Source organism: Prosopis cineraria, unplaced genomic scaffold (assembly GCF_029017545.1).
Source record: "Prosopis cineraria cultivar Desert tree isolate PC_DT_omini unplaced genomic scaffold, ASM2901754v1 PC589, whole genome shotgun sequence".
NCBI classification, from domain to species: Eukaryota; Viridiplantae; Streptophyta; class Magnoliopsida; order Fabales; family Fabaceae; genus Prosopis; species Prosopis cineraria.
Window position 1 is genome coordinate 29397 of NW_026555914.1, and position 17047 is coordinate 46443.

Consider the following 17047-nt stretch of genomic DNA (forward strand, 5'->3'; position numbering starts at 1 on the left):
TGACAAGTTAAAAGCACGCTTGGTAACAAGATGGTTTACTTAGACATATGGTATCGACCACATAGAGACTTTTGCACCACTGGCAAAATTAAACACCAATAGAATTCTCTTATCCGTAGCAGCTAATCTAGAATGGCCACTCCATCAGCTTGACATCAAGAATGCTTTCCTAAATGGAGAACTAAAAGAAGAAGTTTACATGACTCCACCACCAGGATTTGATAGAGGCAGAGGTGATCAAGTATGCAGATTGAAGAAATCTCTATATGGCCTAAAGCGGTCTCCTAGGGCATGGTTTGACAGATTCTCAAAAGTCCTCAAGCGAGAAGGCTATAAGCAGGGATTGTCAGACCATACAATGTTTGTTAAAGTTGAGGGAGGTAAAAGGTGTATCCTTATTGTATATGTTGATGACATTATTCTTACAGGAGATTATCTTGAGGAAATCACAAGAGTAAAGGTTGTTCTAGGCAAAGAATTCAAGGTAAAAGACCTTGGTGCCTTGAAATACTTCCTTGGGATGGAAGTTGCGAGGTCAAGGAAAGGTATTTATGTATCTCAGAGGAAGTATATACTTGATCTTTTGAAGGAAACAGGTATGTTAGGTTGTAGGCCAGCTGAAACCCTTATTGTAGTTCCGAAGAAAAAGAAGCCTAAGAAGAATAAGAAAGAGTCAAAAGAAGAAGCTGATTCTTATGATGAGGTTGAAGAAGAAGACAATGAGAATGAAGAGGCCACTAATAAAGAGAGATATCATAGGCTTGTCAGGAAGTTGATTTACCTCTCCCATACAAGATCGGATATTGCCTTTATAGTAAGTATGGCTAGCCAATACATGTCTGAACCGAAGAAGCATATGGAAGCAGTCTATAGGATCTTGAGATATTTAAAGGGTACTGCTGGTAGGGGGTTATTCTTCCAGAAACAAGAACAGAGAACCATAGAGGTCTACACAGATGCAGATTGGGGAGGAACTCATCCTAATAGAAGATCAACTTCTGATTATTGTTCCTTTGTTTGGGGGAACTTGGTTACCTGGAAGAGTCAAAAGCAAAGGGTTGTTTCTAAGAGTAATGCTGAGTCCGAGTTAAGAGCTTTGGCTCAAGGAATAATGGAAGAGTTATGGCTGAAACGAATCCTAGAAGAGATACATGTCGAAGTGGACTCACCATTAAAACTTTATTGCGACAATAAGGCAGCTAAAAGCATGGCCTTAAATCCTGTTCAACATGAGAAATCAAAACATGTGGAGGTGGATAGACATTTCATCAGAGAAAAGGTGGAAGAAGGAATCATATGTTTGATTTATTTACCTACAAACCTTCAAGCTGTAGATGTTTTGACTAAAGGATTACACAAGCCCGCATTTGGAAGTTGCATAAGCAAGTTGGACATGATTAACATCTATGATCCAACTTGAGCCATCTATGATCCAACTTGAGGGAAAGTATGGAGATATTGTATTTATTGTAAATATTATTATCTGATTATTAGGAGTTAATAGGATTTATTAGAATTATTAGCATTTATTAGCCATTTATTTGCTTGTCTCCTAGCTTTGTGTATATATAGTCTTCTATATCCTACTATTATGATCAATGAAAAATCATATTTCTCCTCTCAAAAATCCCACATGTACTAACTGGTCCAAAGAAACTTAAGATAGCTCATTCAAGTCAAAATTCATTGGCTACATTTGATAAAAGGGTTTCTGATGTAACCTTGAGATATGGTCAGATTTATAAGAGGAGATCTAGGGAGCAGGTGGGTGTAGAAAAGAAATACCCAATGGATCAAAGTTAATATCCTTAGGGTCCAAAAATTAAGGATTAAGTCATGATGTATGGTAAGGTGGCTTAGATTCAGTCTGAATACATGGGTCACCTTTTTGGCTTTCTTATTTTGTTGTTGCTGTTTTGGGGAGCACTCAAGAATGTTGTGAAAAGCTAGTCAGAAGGAAGGAGAGTGCTGGTCTCTCAAACACTAGTGAGAGGCTGTGTTCTTATTGCTGTGTTATTTCTTTTGTTGTAATTTTCATCCATAGGGAATAGGGTTTTGGCCAGAATCAGTGAGCTTCTCTTTTGTAACACTGATTCGGTTTCTAAGTCTTAATATCAAAATCCTCAGAATTTCCCTCATTTATTTCCTTCTTGCATTTAAGTTCTGTTGAAAGTAATTAATATAGAGCAGAGATCTATCAGTTTCACTTCCTATCTCTCACATTCCATAATGATGCGACTACATGTGAGTGAAATACACAAGGCAGTAGCAAGATTATCACATTCTTATCACTCAAAAAATATAAAACAGTGATTTACGTATGAGAATTTCCTTGATCATCTTAGATTACCTTGCAATATTGTCTGTAATAGGGATCCTCTCAATTTATCCAGAATCAAACATGCCAATTTCAGAGAAAGCACAAAGTTTGTAAGGCCTGCTTGAAGAGTGGGTCCCACCTGGACCCCATATGCTGTGTGTCTAACTATTTTTGTAATTGATACTATTAATTTCAATGAGAAATTAAGAGGAATCCCTTCTTGATGTCTACCAAGGACCTAGAAAGCGTAAGCATTTTTTACTTCTAGACAGAAGTTTCTGAATAAAATTCTCAACGTTCTTACAAGATTAAATTTGGAAGCATCAACACTTGCACATGCCTGATGGCACAACTAAATCAGAATCAGAAGTATCCATATATGCTTTAAAGTTTCAAATTATGTCTAATACTAGTGTCTGAGATGTGACGGATACTAACACAACTTCATGAAAGTGTTTGTGCTTCAAAGCATTATTGTTGAAATTCAAGCATGAACTAGCTCACCCTGTTCTCCATAGAGCAAAGTGCAAATTTCCAGCCAGCAATCCGAGTGACATTACACAGAAGAGCATCAATCCACTCACTCTTCCCTGAATTGGGAACCCCGGTTACTATAGTTAACTCCCCTGGCACGACCTGATATAAGTAATACAGAATACAACAAAACAGAATAATCCATCACCGCTCAATAGAAAGAGTTTTATCATTATGTATCAACTGTTAAGTGATAACCATTATCTTTATTAAACAGTATTTTAAAACTAGACCAAATAAATAAGCATAAAACATGGATGGCTAATGTGCTTCATACAAATTAAGATCTGGAATCATGAACACAATTTTAGCAATCTAACATATCTAATATTAAACTTGTTCCCTTTTACATCCACTAAAGATTGTGTGGAGTCTTCATAGTACTGTCAAAGATGCATCTTATTAACTGCCCAATAAATTATACACTATGCAACTCCATGCCTGATGAAAATCATAAACCATTCGTTTCTTTTATTACACCAGATTGCAAGAAACAAGAACAGTGCAGGCTGTGCAGAAAATTAAGGAAATGTCAAAAGCATAAAAGCAATGTCAAATGCTAATGCAAAATATAGGGAAGCAACAGGTTTAGTCAAGAAAATTTCGTTATGAAGAATACAAACATTTGCGCACTGTTTCTGTCCATATTATAAATTCTTGAGACGTGAGAAATGGTTAGAAACTCATGAGTGTCCACTGTTATTTATATTTAGATTTATGCTTCTTTTGCTTAACATATCATAAATTTCATTTAAATTATGTTCGGTACCTGGAAACCTAAATGCACATTTTTTTCCAATAACCTGAATGTAAATTGAGAACAATTTAGCTCTGTTATCCAAGACGTCAGGAGTCTCAAGAATCACTTCATTCACACTATAGACAACCTAGAATTAATACAAGATCCTTATTATTTGTGGTGTATTTTATTCAATAAATAGTTTAGCAAGTCAAATTTATAAAACATAAAATTACAGCTATCAAAGTTAACAATATAGAAATGCAATAAATTGCAATTACATTGTACAAATAATCAAGATTTCTCCACCCTGTTGAGACACCAAACTCATAACCTAAGGTTCGATGATAATATGCATCAATCTCATCAAAGAAGTCCCTGAAATTAAACAATCCACGTATGGGATATAATTCTGCATTCTCAATCGTTTCCCTCAGTGCACCAGCACCTAAATACATGAGAACCTGTAAATAAATCATGAAGTATAAGGTCGGTACATTGATCATTGAGCAAATTACAGACAAACAACTTCTAATGGCTCTTCATGACAAGTTGGCTAGATAGTGCAGATAATGTGTATTTCTCTGCATGCACGCGCGCGTGCAAATCCAAGCTCTGCGAGATGCAGTAACTAGTGTAAAGCGTAATATCAGTTTAGCCCTACGTTTGGATCAAGAAGAATGGGTGGGATAAGTTAAATATTAATTTTGACATTGTCTTTGAGTTAGATCAGAAGAAGAGAAGAGAAGACAAACAAATAGTGAAAGAATAATCCATTTAGCTGCTGTGCTCTATTCAGTATATTTTCTTTACATATAGGCCACAGGAGAACAGAAATTATGTAGAAATTCAAGGTTTCAGCCACATTGACAGGGATTAGGGACCAAAACAGGGATGCTAATTTCCATGCTAGATTTTCTCATACCTTGGACAATAGTTTTTGTCTCTTTGATTATCATACATGCCCCAAACTTAGGAATGGAGGATAATGGAAGAGTCTAGCTTTTTATTTTTCGTTTTTTATGCCTGACCTTCTATACTTGTTAGTTGGTTGATATTGATATCCACTTTTTATTCAAAAAAAAAATCTAGGTTTAATTTCATTCTCAACTTTATTAGTATTAGATATTGTAGCTATTATTATCAATTGAATGAGCAATAATTAGCTAATAGTTTACCCGAGGAAATAGGTATGAGGTCAGGTTTTCAATCCCTTTTGCAAAACTCCCTCTGGTCTTGTATAGATCACCTTCTCAAAGGAATTGATAGTGCTTTTCATAAGCCATGTTACATAAAAAGATTGATCATTAATTACTTTCTTCCAATTTTACCCTTTGGCAATTTTCTAGGATTAGAATAAAATGTTACATATGAGGAACAAAATGTTCTTAAAAATGATGCACTTAATAAGGGTAAACTACAAAATTTATTTCTTTTTCAAACAGCATCAATAATTTTACTGCCCTTTCTTGATTCTGGTGAGATAGCTAGAAGTGATTTACATATAGGACCACGGGGATAGATGATAACTCTGTATAGATTTCAGTAAAATGACGAGTGTATAGATTTCCAGTTATAACATAGTATTTATAGATGATATAAACGAAACCATACTTTTGTCATCTTTGTATTAGAAAACTATACGGTTGCTATATTTTAATGGAAAAATCTAGCAAAGATACAAAAATATGATTCAAGTTTAATCTGAAAACATAAAACTGAATGAAAATAAAGGAAATATAAAAACAGAAACAATAAAGCAAACCAAAAGATATCCAACAAAAATATTATGTTGTTCTCATGTGGATAACATCCAAAATCTGACAGGATCTGAATACTCCTTCCAGTCCTATTTATAAACTACGTCCAACATATTTCATCAAAACCAAGAAAAACCTTAAATCTCATTAATTATCTAAAAATTCAACAAGTTTCTAAATCTACCCCTATAAAATATACACTTCAAAATAAAATACTCCAACATTTAATAACCTTCCTAGTATTTACTAGGAGCAAAAGGGTAAAGATTGACACAAAAATCATATAGGTACCCCATAAATAAATATTCTCTTCCTGCCCTATAAATAAGACTAGGGAGTATACATATAGATATAGATATAGATATCTATATATGCTTTTTTATATTTTCAGCACAAGATTTGCTGCAGCAAATTTGAAGAAACATCCATTTCATCATTCTTTCATTGATAAATGCATGTGGTAAAGAGGGGGAGGGACTTACGAAACATGCTGATAATTACCTCATTTGCATCTTTGAACTGAACCGACCCCGATTTCTTTGGCCACTTGACCCGCCAGCATCTGCAAGCACACAAAAAAAAAATAAAAAAAAATAAAATGGGAAGGTTACTCTTCTCTTATATTAGGAAGAAAATTTTTGGATAAAGGAAAAGTTATATTAGAAACTAAAAGGAGCAAAGTTGGAGGATAAGTCCATGCACACAGCACTAAAGAAAATTGTGAAATAGGATAAATTAGAGATTAATTATTATTTATTACTCCTAATTTATAGGGATGTGATTAGCCAAGAATATGGGGGTAAATAAGGAATTTGATCTGATTTTATTTTTTTCCCCTTATAACTGATACATGTGCACTATATATATCACACACATTGTAATGAGATACTCAACTATTCTGATCCAAAAAGCCTACATGGTATTAGAGCTTAGCGACTCTGACTTGGACAACTCAATGGGATGCTCAACGCGAGGAGAGAGCAAAGTCAAGCAGCCCTAGAACCTCTTCTATGGGTCTTGGCGCCAAGGTTCCTCCATTGCACACCCAAGGCAAAGCTCTGCACAGGTTGAGCTCTGCCGTCGATAGGTCTTTTGTTTTGATTGTGTCCAAAAAATTCAATAGGCAACTTGGGCTTCATCACCGGTACCTCTATTTCTCTAGATCTGACACTAAGGTCAAGTAGAAGTGGGAGACCGAAAATGCAATGGAGGCTTCATGGCTAATCACAGCCATGTCCTCACAGGTTCGACGCTCATATATGTCCTTACCAATCGTGAAAGATATCTGGGATGTTGTTCGAGAATCATACTCAGATGGTGAAGATGATGCCAGAATATATGATCTGAAAACAAGAAGTTGGCAGATCAAACAAAGTGATCATGATCTCATAGAGTTCTGGTTGGAACTCATTGCAATGTGGCAGGAGATTTATCTCAACAAAGAAGAGGAGTGGTCATGTCCTTGTGATGCTGCAAGGTACAAAAAATGTGTTGAAGATGAGCGTGTGTTTCAATTTTGGGCTAGTCTTCATTAGTCATTAAATGATGTTCACAACAGAATCTTAGCTCCCTCTCCATTACCCTCAACTTGTGATGCCTTTGCTGAAGTTCGTAGAGAAGCTTCTTATCGAAAGGTGATGCTTAATGACTCTCCTTTAGTTTCTTCTTCATCTAAATCCTTTGCTTTGGTCAGCAAGAGTCTTGATCATCGATCAAAGGATACAAAAGGGAAGGTGTCATGTGATCATTGTAAGACTGGACATATAAAGGACAAGTGTTAGGATCTCCATAGGAAGCTTGCTGATTGGAAACCACGCAAAGGAAAGGCATGTGGGTACCAAGCTACTCTTTGACACTACATCAGACAGACCTAGTTCTATGCCCACTATCGATAGAGACCAATTAACTATGCTTCTAGAAATGTTAAATAATCTACAACGATCAAAAGCTTCATCTCAAACTATACATAATGCTTCTATGGCTATGAAAGGTAATAGTAATTATGCTTTGAATGCATCTTTCCATAAATCTTGATGAATTGTTGATTCTGGTGCCTCAGATCATATGACTGTGGACTCTACTTTGTTTACATCTTATTCTCCATGTAGTTGGCATGAAAAAATTGATATTGCTAATGGAACTTTTTCTATTGTTGGAAAGGAAAGCATAAGTATCTCTGATTTTTTATAATTAGTTTCAATTCTTCATATTCCATATCTAGCTTGTAACTTCTTGTCTATCAGCAAATTGACTAAGCAAGCCCATTATAGTGCTCATTTCTTTTCTACCAATTGCATTTTTCAAGATCAATCATCGAGGTTGATGATTGGCAGTGCTAAAGAATGTGATGGGCTCTACTACCTTGGTGAATCAACTGAGTAATCTTTGATCTTGAATTCGGTGCAATCTTGTGTCCGCCTTTAAGAATAATGACCTTTTGTTATGGCATAAAAGAATAGGTCATCCCAATGTCCAGTATTTAAGTCATTTGTTTCCTCAAATTTCATCAAATAAAATTTCTAGTTTTTATTGTGACACTTGTGAATTGGCAAAACACCACCGTTCTTCTTTTCCCTGCTCTGATTACAAAGCATCTAAACCATTTTCGGTTATTCATAGTGATGTTTGGGGCCTTTCGCGTATTCTGAATCAAACTCAAGCCAAATGGTTCGTTGCCTTTGTAGATGATTATAGTCGTGTCTATTGGGTATATTTACTCAGAAAAATCTAAAGTGACCTCTATATTCATTGAATTCTACACCATAATTCTAAACTAATTTCACACCTCAATACAAATTCTTCAATCCGATAATGGCACTAAATACTTGAACAAAAACATGAGTGATTTTTTTTAAAGCAAGAGGCATAGTTCATAAAACATCTTGTGCACAGCCCTCAACAAAATGGAATTGCCGAGCAGAAAAATAAACACATATTTGAAGTTGCCCGTGCCCTTATGTTTACCATTCAAATGCCAAAAATTTTTTAAGGTGATGCTATTCTAACTCCACCTATCTTATCAACCATATACCAAGCAAGGTGTTATCCTATGTAACCTCTCTTGAGTGCCTCTGTGAGACACATTTACTTAAACACCTTGAAACTAATCTCCCATTATGAATATTTGGGTGTTCAGCCTTTATTCATCTTAAATCCACGTCCAAACTTGAACCTAGGGCAGTAAAATGTTTGTTTATTGGTTACTCTTCCTCTCAAAAAGGTTATAAATGTTTTGACCTTTTCTCTAAATGTCTCTTTGTTAGTCATGATGTCACCTTCTCTGAAAATGAGTCCTTCTATACTACTCCTTCAATTCAAGGAGAGAACTAGAATGGATTTTAGTCGCTCTTTGAGTACTCTCGTGTTCCCATTCTTTCATCTTCTCTTGAACTTTTGTCTATTTCTTTTATTCCAGAAACAAAAGAAAATGCAGGAGCAGAGGACAAGGACATAAGTGCCTCAGAGAAAGAGCTCAAAGTATACAAACGGAAGACGAGGCAGGGGACTAAACCTCTCACATCCAACGCAGGCCTTGATTCAGACTCAGTGAAAGATTTTAGAAAGGGAAATGAGAATATCATAGAAATTGTAGATGAAAATGATAACGTAGGGAAGAATTCAATGGCATCAAAAAGTGATTCAAACATGCCCATTCGTCTCAGGAAAAAACCCTAAGCCTCTACACAACACCCAATTCAAAAATATATATCATAAGTAGCCTTATCTCCTAGGTATCAAGCCTTCATTGCAAGCATTGATAAGGTCAGTATCCTGAATAACATCCTAAAAGCCTTGAAATCCCCAGGATGGAGAGAAGCTATCTTGGAGGAAATAAAAGCTCTAGAAGAAAATGGAACATGGGAAGTTGTGAATAAACTAAAGAACAAGAAGCTTGTGAGCTGTAAGCGGGTGTTCACCCTAAAGTACAATGCAAATGGGAATCTCAAAAAATTGAAGGCTCGATTGGTGGCTAGGGGATTCTATGGGAATAATTAAAGAGATATTAAAGGGATTCATCCGTAATTATAGAGATTTGATAGGACAGGGGTCATTAGAATTAATATTTGATTTTATTTTCCTTTTACAGACCATTCTTATACGTGTATATATTCTATAAATATTGCTGAATAAAAGTGATCTAGTTCTCCTCTGGCTCATCTTCAACGACATGGTATCAGAGCTTGCAGACACTAACCTTTGCTACTCAGACAGAGACAACAGAACCAGGTGAAAGTCAAACTCACATACCCGACCCACTGCGTTCATAGGTTTAGGCACTTAGACAAACTTGAAAACACCCCAAATGGTGGAACTCCCCTTAGGTTGAGTTCTGCAAAGGGTTCATCTCTAATCCTGATGTCCAAGAAATTCAATGGGACCAATTATCATGAGTGGGCCCAGAGTGTTCAACTGGCTGTTGGAGGCCATGGGAAGCTTGGTCTTATCTTAGGTATATCCAAACCACCAGACGTATCAGATTTGGCTACCTTGGTGAAGTGGGAGACTGAAAATTCTCTGGTGGCTTCTTGGTTAGTTAACATTATGACTCCTCAAATCAGGGGATCCTTTATGTTTCTCCCGACAGCACGAGATATTTAGGATGCAGTCAAGGAGTCCTACTCGAATGGTGAAGATGGTGCTTAAATTTATAATCTCAAAACTCAAAGTTAGCAAATCAAACAGGGTGAGCGTGATCTCACTAAATTCTGTTGGAGTTAGTCTGGGTGTGGCAAGAGATTGATCTTAACATAGAAGCTAAATGGTCCTGTCCTAGTGATGCAGCACGTTATAAAAAGCTTTCTAAAGATGAGCAAGTATTCCAGTTCTTGGCTAGCCTTCATCAATCATTAGATGATGTTTGTAGTCGCATTCTGGCTTGCTCCCCTCTACCATCTACTCATGATGCATTCGTTGAGGTTTAATGTGAGGCTTCTCATTGCAAGGTGATGTTACCTGGACTTTCATCGGCTCTTCCTTCATCTAAGTCCTTTGCCTTAATGAGCAGACAATTTGTTCAAGGCTAAAAGGAATCAAAAGGGAAAATTGTGTGTGAGCATTGCAAAAAGATAGGCCACTCAAAAGTAAAATGTTGGGACCTCCATAGAAAACCACCTAAAGGTAAATTCCGTGGCTATCAAACTACTTCTGATTCTACTTCAAACAAATCTAGTCATGCTTCAGACAAATCGGATACCTTACCTACCATTAACAAGGACAAGTTAAATCAGCTTCTAGAGATGCTTCATACTTTACAAGCCAACCAATCACCTCCATCTCATAATGCTTCCGTTGCTAAAAAAGGTAATTCTCATTTTGCATTCAATGTATGTTCCACTGAATCTGAAGCCTCAAATCACATGACTGCAGACTCTACTTTGTTTACCTCATACTTTCCTTGTACTAGCCATAAGAAATTGACACGGCAAATGGTACCTCCTCTTCCATTGTAGTAAAGGGTAGTATCACTATTTCTAAATTTCTGAACCTTGACTCTATTCTTCATATTCCCTATCTTGCTTGCAATTTACTATCTATCAGCAAGTTAACAAAACAAGCCAAATGTAGTGCTCATTTCTTCTCTCCTCACTGTATTTTCCAAGATCTCTCATCAAGGAGGATGATTGGCAACACTGAGGAGTGTGATGGGCTCTACTACCTTAAAGAATCAACTGAGTAATCTATGGTCCCGAATCTATTGCAACCTTATGTCTACTTCTAAACAAGCTGATCTTTTGTTATGGCATAAAAGAATGGGTTATCCTAATGTCCAATATTTGAGTCATTTGTTTCCCCAATTTTCATCCAATAAAATTTCTAATTTTTATTGCCATGTTTGTGAATTGGCTAAACATCATTGCTCTTCTTTTTTGCAATCTAAATATAAGCCCTCTAAACCTTTTTCCCTTGTTCATAGTGATGTTTGGGGTCCATCTCGTGTCTCTAATCAAACTAGAGCTAAATGGTTTGTCACCTTTACTGATGACCATACTCATGTGCGTTGGGTGTATTTAATGAGATAAATTTAAAGTGCCATCTATTTTTGTTGAATTCTATGCCATGGTTCTCAATCAATTTAACACGTCCATCAAAATTCTCCAAACTGATAATAGCATTGAATATGTCAACAAGTCTCTAAGTGACTTCCTTAAAACTTGGGGTATCATCCAAAAGACTTCCTATGCAAATACCCCCCAACAAAATGGGGTGACCGAACGCAAAAATAGACACTTATTGGATGTTGCCCGTGCTCTTATGTTTGCCACAAATGTGCCAAAATATTTTTAGGGAGATGCCATTCTTACTGCCACCTATCTTATTAATCGAATGCCCCCAAAAATCCTATCATACACCACACCTCCTAAGTGTCTCCGGCAAACCCACTCTCTCACTCATCTTGAAACCGTTCTTCCGCTAAAGTTATTTGGGTGTTCTACATTTGTTCATCTCCATTCCTCTTCCAAACTTGACCCACAAGTTGTCAAGTGTGTGTTTCTTGCTTACTCCTCACGCGAAAAGGGCTATAAATGCTTTGATCCATCTTCTAAACGTTTATTTGTCAGTCATGATGTTACTTTTTCTGAACATGAACCTCCCCATTCATCTCCTTTAATTTAGGGGGAGAGTTGGAGTGAATCTCAGGAATATTCTCCCATTAAGCCTATTGATTCTCTTGACCATCCCACTTTGCTTGAGCCTATTTCTTTTATTCTAGAAACAAAAGAAAATGCAGGTTCAGGGGGAGACAGGAACACAAATGCAAAAGGTAAGGAGATTAAAGTTTACACACGAAAGAAGAAGCATGGTACAAAAGCTCTCATACCTAAAGCAATACCGGAATCAGAACCGATGACAGATTCTATGGGAGATAGTCGTAAAGAAGAAAATGAGAATGGTAATCTTGATGAGGAAAAAGGTTCAAAAAATTTAGAAGATGACCTAGAGTTGCCTATTGCCCTCAGGAAGAAGCCAAGATCATGTACACAACATCCTATTCAGACGTTTCTATCTTATAAAGCCTTATCCCCTGAGTATCAAGCCTTTATTGCGAATGTAGATGGTGTCTGTATTCCTAAAGACATTCATGAGGCCCTGAAAACATCTGGATCGAGAGAAGCTGTCTTGGAAGGAATGAAAGCCTTGGAAGAAAATGAGACCTGTTGAAACTTGATCTCTTAAAGGAGATAGGTATGTACTTGATCTCTTAAAGGAGACAGGAATGTTGGGGTGTAAACCTGTTGAAACACCTATTATTGTTCCAAAGAAGAGGCAAGTATCTAGAACAACAGAAGAAAACTCTGATGAAAAAACTAAACTAGTTGAAGAAGATGAGAAGAAACAGAAACCAATTGATAAAGAGAGACATCAGAGGCTGGTAGGAGAACTTACCTACCTCTCCCACACGACTTGACATAGCCTTCGTAGTGAGTTTAGCTAGTCAGTATTTGTGTGAGCCACAGGAGAAACACATGGACATGGCATAGAGGATCCTAAGGTATCTAGAAGGCACCCTTAGTAAGGGCTTGTTGTTCCAAAAACACGAACGGAGAACCATAGAAGTACACACTAATGCTGATTGGGGTGGACATCACTCAAATAGAAGATCCACTTCTAGTAATTGTTCATTTGTGTGGGGAAATCTGGTTACTTGGAAGAGTCAGAAGCAAAGAGTTGTTCCCAAAAGTAGTGTTGAATCTAAGTTAAAGGCTTTAGCTCAAGGTATGATGGAAGAAATATGGTTAAAAAAGGTGCTAGAAGAAATCCATGTCAGGTTAGACCGACCACTAAAATTGTACTGTGACAACAAGGCTGCCATAAGTATGGCTTTAAACCCAATACAGCATGAGAGATCAAAACATGTAGAAATTGACAGACATTTCATCAGGGAGAAGGTAGAAGATGGAATCATTTGTTTGATTTTCCTACCAGCAAACCTTCAAGCAGCAAATATGTTGACCAAGGGGTTACATAAACCAGCGTTTGAGAATTGTATGAGCAAGTTAGACATGATTAGCATCTATAATCCAACTTGAGGGAGAGTGTGAAATAGGATAAATTAGAGATTAATTATTATTTATTACTCCTGATTTATAGGGATGTGATTAGCCAAGAATATGGGGGGTAAATAAGGGATATGATCTGATTTTATTTTTTTCCCTTTATAACTGATACATGTACACTGTATATATTACACTTGCAATGAGATACTCGACTATTCTGATCCAAAAAGCCTACAAAAGCCATGAGTAGATCATCATCCTATAATAAATTTAAAGGCAAGGAAACTCCTTTGAAGATCCTGGAACTCCTCCCCAACAAATAAACCAAAAATAGTACTTCAAATTTCAAGAAAAATGGCATAACTACACCAAAGCAGTAACCTTATTCATCATATTCCCTAATCCTATAGCACAGTTCCCTAGGCCTGAAACAAATCTCATATTTAACTTAATGATCAATCACAGCATCTCTATAACAACAGCCAAAGAAACTTTCCGTAATTATCCTAGTTCAATCTCCAACCTCTAGAGATCTCCCATATGAAGCCAAAATGATGAGCGCAACACAAGACAAAAGTTCCAAAATTAATGCAAAACCTCCAAAACAATGAAGTCACACAAGCAGCAAAAAGGAGTTATCGATTGAAGGGTTAAAGATAAAGTAGCAACCAAAAAATATGATAACAGTAAAACTTCAACCCAGAAACATGCAAAAAACAACTATATAATAAAAATGCCAAAAAAAAAATTATCACAATGCTTAATCGAAAACAAAATGTAAAGGTCCACACATGGGAAGTGTAACAGCTTGGAATTCACTTATGGATCAATAAAATTGATATATGCAGAAAATTTAGGAGATTGGATTGAACCTTTCTTTCCCAATGCGACGAGCAAGTTCCTCAGCTAAGGCTTGACCAGGTAGATCTCCATCAGTTGCAAGTATAATGCGTGATGCCTGTCAATATGAAGATTTAAAAAGGAACTGAGGAAACCCTTAATTCCTGCACATCCATAATTAAAAGACAATGATTAATATTTACATACCCCCTTAATATAATCTTTGCAGTTCCACAGATACTGATACTTATTGTCCTAGCCTCACAGAAAAGACAAGCATCAAATTATAAGGAAAACACAGGACCACATAATAAAAGATTGGCAATAGATAAGTGAATAAATATTAATCATGTTCAATCTCCTTTAGATCTATGACTATATCGCAATCAAACAAGGGGAAAGCAGAAAAAACTGCAACTTGATATGAAATGACAATTGTACTTTTTAGAGATGATAAAATCAATCATAATTTTATAAGCCCTAACAGTTTAAGTTTTTGGCTGAAGTGGTCCTTGAATATCAAAATTAAAAACTTCACTCACTAAGTAGGTAGGAATTCAATCCTTCATTTTACAGCATTTTTAGGGGGGAACGTCCTTCGTATGGGCATAGTTTTTAACAGCAACCCACAGTGCCTTAGGCAATGGCACAGTAGTGGTCAAGGTTCTCAAACTCATGAGCTTGACTCCATGCAAATTCACAAAAGGTCAAGTTGACTCCATGTTTACATGCTTCAATAAACACACAAACATACATTGTTGTGTCATGTTTCCTTTACCATGGATTCTATAACTGTATTTTAGGTATATGTTTACATAGTTTACAATTTATTTTTTAATTTTGACATAACTCTAATATCTTATCATATCAGCTCTTTTTAAAACTGATAAGGATTTGGAGAAGAGTTAACACAAACAGAAAAGGATTTACACTTTCTCTTTTGGGGACTTAATCCTATCTTTGAAGAAGTTAAGGGGAGAACCATGTCTACTTGACCTTACCTTCACATCGAGAAGCGTTCTATGACAAGGGAAGAAATCAGGAAAAGCTGAGGTGGTGGACAAAATATTCAACATATGATTGAATCTTCTGCTGTGGCTGCTAGAAATAAGGGTAAAGGTGCATTTTTGTCCCTAAAGTATTTCCGAAGGAGCACCCAACAGCCTAACGTTTTTGTTGAAGCAATTTTGTCCTTAAAGTTATTAAAACGGAGCATTTTTGCCCTTTTCGTCAAATTTTCTAACAATCAATGTTTGAAGTCAACATTGGAGTTTTGACGGAAAGGGCAAAAATGCTCCATTTTAATAACTTTAAGGGCAAAATTACTCCAACAAAAACGTTAAGGTGCTGAGTGCTCCTCGAAAAATACTTTAAGGGTAAAATGCCCTTTAACCCCTAGAAATAATACTGCTCCTCACCCAAAACAGCAGAAGGTGGAAAACCATGTTGAGATTATTTTACTAAGATCAGTCACCCAATGCACACATTGAAACTGACTCATTGAGAAGCCATGTAATTGTAACCCCTCCATGACTCAACTTAAAAAATCCAATACTTGGATATTTGACTCCATTTCCACATACCATGTGGTAGTTGATGTTTCTATTCTTGATACATTTGTTCGATGTCCTGATTACTTTTGAAACAAAAAGTAAAGTGAGTGGCCTAGGAATTGCAGTAAGTTTGAATATGATTTCAAAGCATATGCTTATTGGATAAATTACACAGCAGCCTAATGTTTGTTAAAAAACTTGCTAAAGATTTCTAATGCTAGTTTAAATCTTATACTCATGGCAATTTCTAGGGATCTTGGGAAGAAGACTAACAATGCTAGGAAGAAAGGACTGTGCTAGGCTTTGTTATTGAAATTTAATGTGAATTAACGTCTCAGTTTCTGTTTTTTTCATAAACGTTATACATATAAAGGAGCCTAGGGCCATAGCAGTAAATCTCATAATCAGATCTAATTACTAAAATCTTTGACTATTCTAGTATAATTTTCCAATAACAGAAACTCATAAATATAATAACAGCAGGATCTGAATTATTAACCCTAACAACTAAATAGGCTAATAAGCCTTTGGGCAAAGGCCATCGGCATTCACCAACACTCTCCCTCTAGCTGGTGAATAGATGGTTATCATTCCCAGCTTGCTTGCTAGATTCTCAAACTTGGGCTTAGCTAAGGATTTTGTGAGCACATCAACAGTCTGCAATCTTGTTGGAATATATCTCATGTTTGGTCCTATCATGATGAATATGATTCTTTACAATCCATATAGTTTTCTAGATTGTCACAAAAGAATCACATCAACCTGTCATACTCAATTTTAGTTCTTTGACCGATCATTCAATCCACAAACCTTCACAAATGCCATGTGCTAGTGCTTTGAGCTCTACTTTAGCACTACTTCTCAAAACTACAAATTGTTTCTGACTTCTCCATGTTGCCAAATTATACTATATGAAGGTGGTTGGGTTGACTAGAAAATGGGCTCACCATGCTTACAGGATATGCTATATCGGGTCTAGTAGGGATAAGTATATCAGTTTCCTAGCTAGATGTTGATATATATCTTTATCTACAAGAGGGCAGCCTTTTCTTATTCCTAACTTATGATATAATCCCACGAGAGTAGCAGCTCGCTTACAATCAAGGATCCCTATTTCTTGAAGAAGATCGAGAGTATATTCGAGCTATGATGCCACAATTCCATACTTTGACTGTGAAACTTCCAAGCCAAGAAATACCTTAAGGATGCAAGATCCTTTAGCAAGTAGTCTCTTGAGGCATTCAATTCACTGAGATCATCTCCAATAATAAATGGTGTCGTCCACATTGACTATGAAGATAGCA

The 17047-nt window shown here is 36.3% G+C and overlaps 1 protein-coding gene across 1 annotated transcript in view; it reads right to left on the reverse strand.

Moving 5' to 3' along the window:
• Positions 1-16427, reverse strand: part of LOC129297687 (twinkle homolog protein, chloroplastic/mitochondrial-like) — a 35128-nt gene extending 18701 nt beyond the window's left edge. The window contains exons 1-5 of the mRNA XM_054936037.1: positions 16296-16427; positions 14398-14445; positions 14223-14308; positions 5855-5915; positions 2825-2956 (exon numbers count right to left, since the gene is read on the reverse strand). Of these exons, the coding sequence (XP_054792012.1) occupies positions 2825-2956; positions 5855-5915; positions 14223-14308; positions 14398-14445; positions 16296-16427 (459 nt within the window). The remainder of the gene's footprint in view (positions 1-2824; positions 2957-5854; positions 5916-14222; positions 14309-14397; positions 14446-16295) is intronic.
• Between the last annotated feature and the right edge of the window lie 620 nt (positions 16428-17047).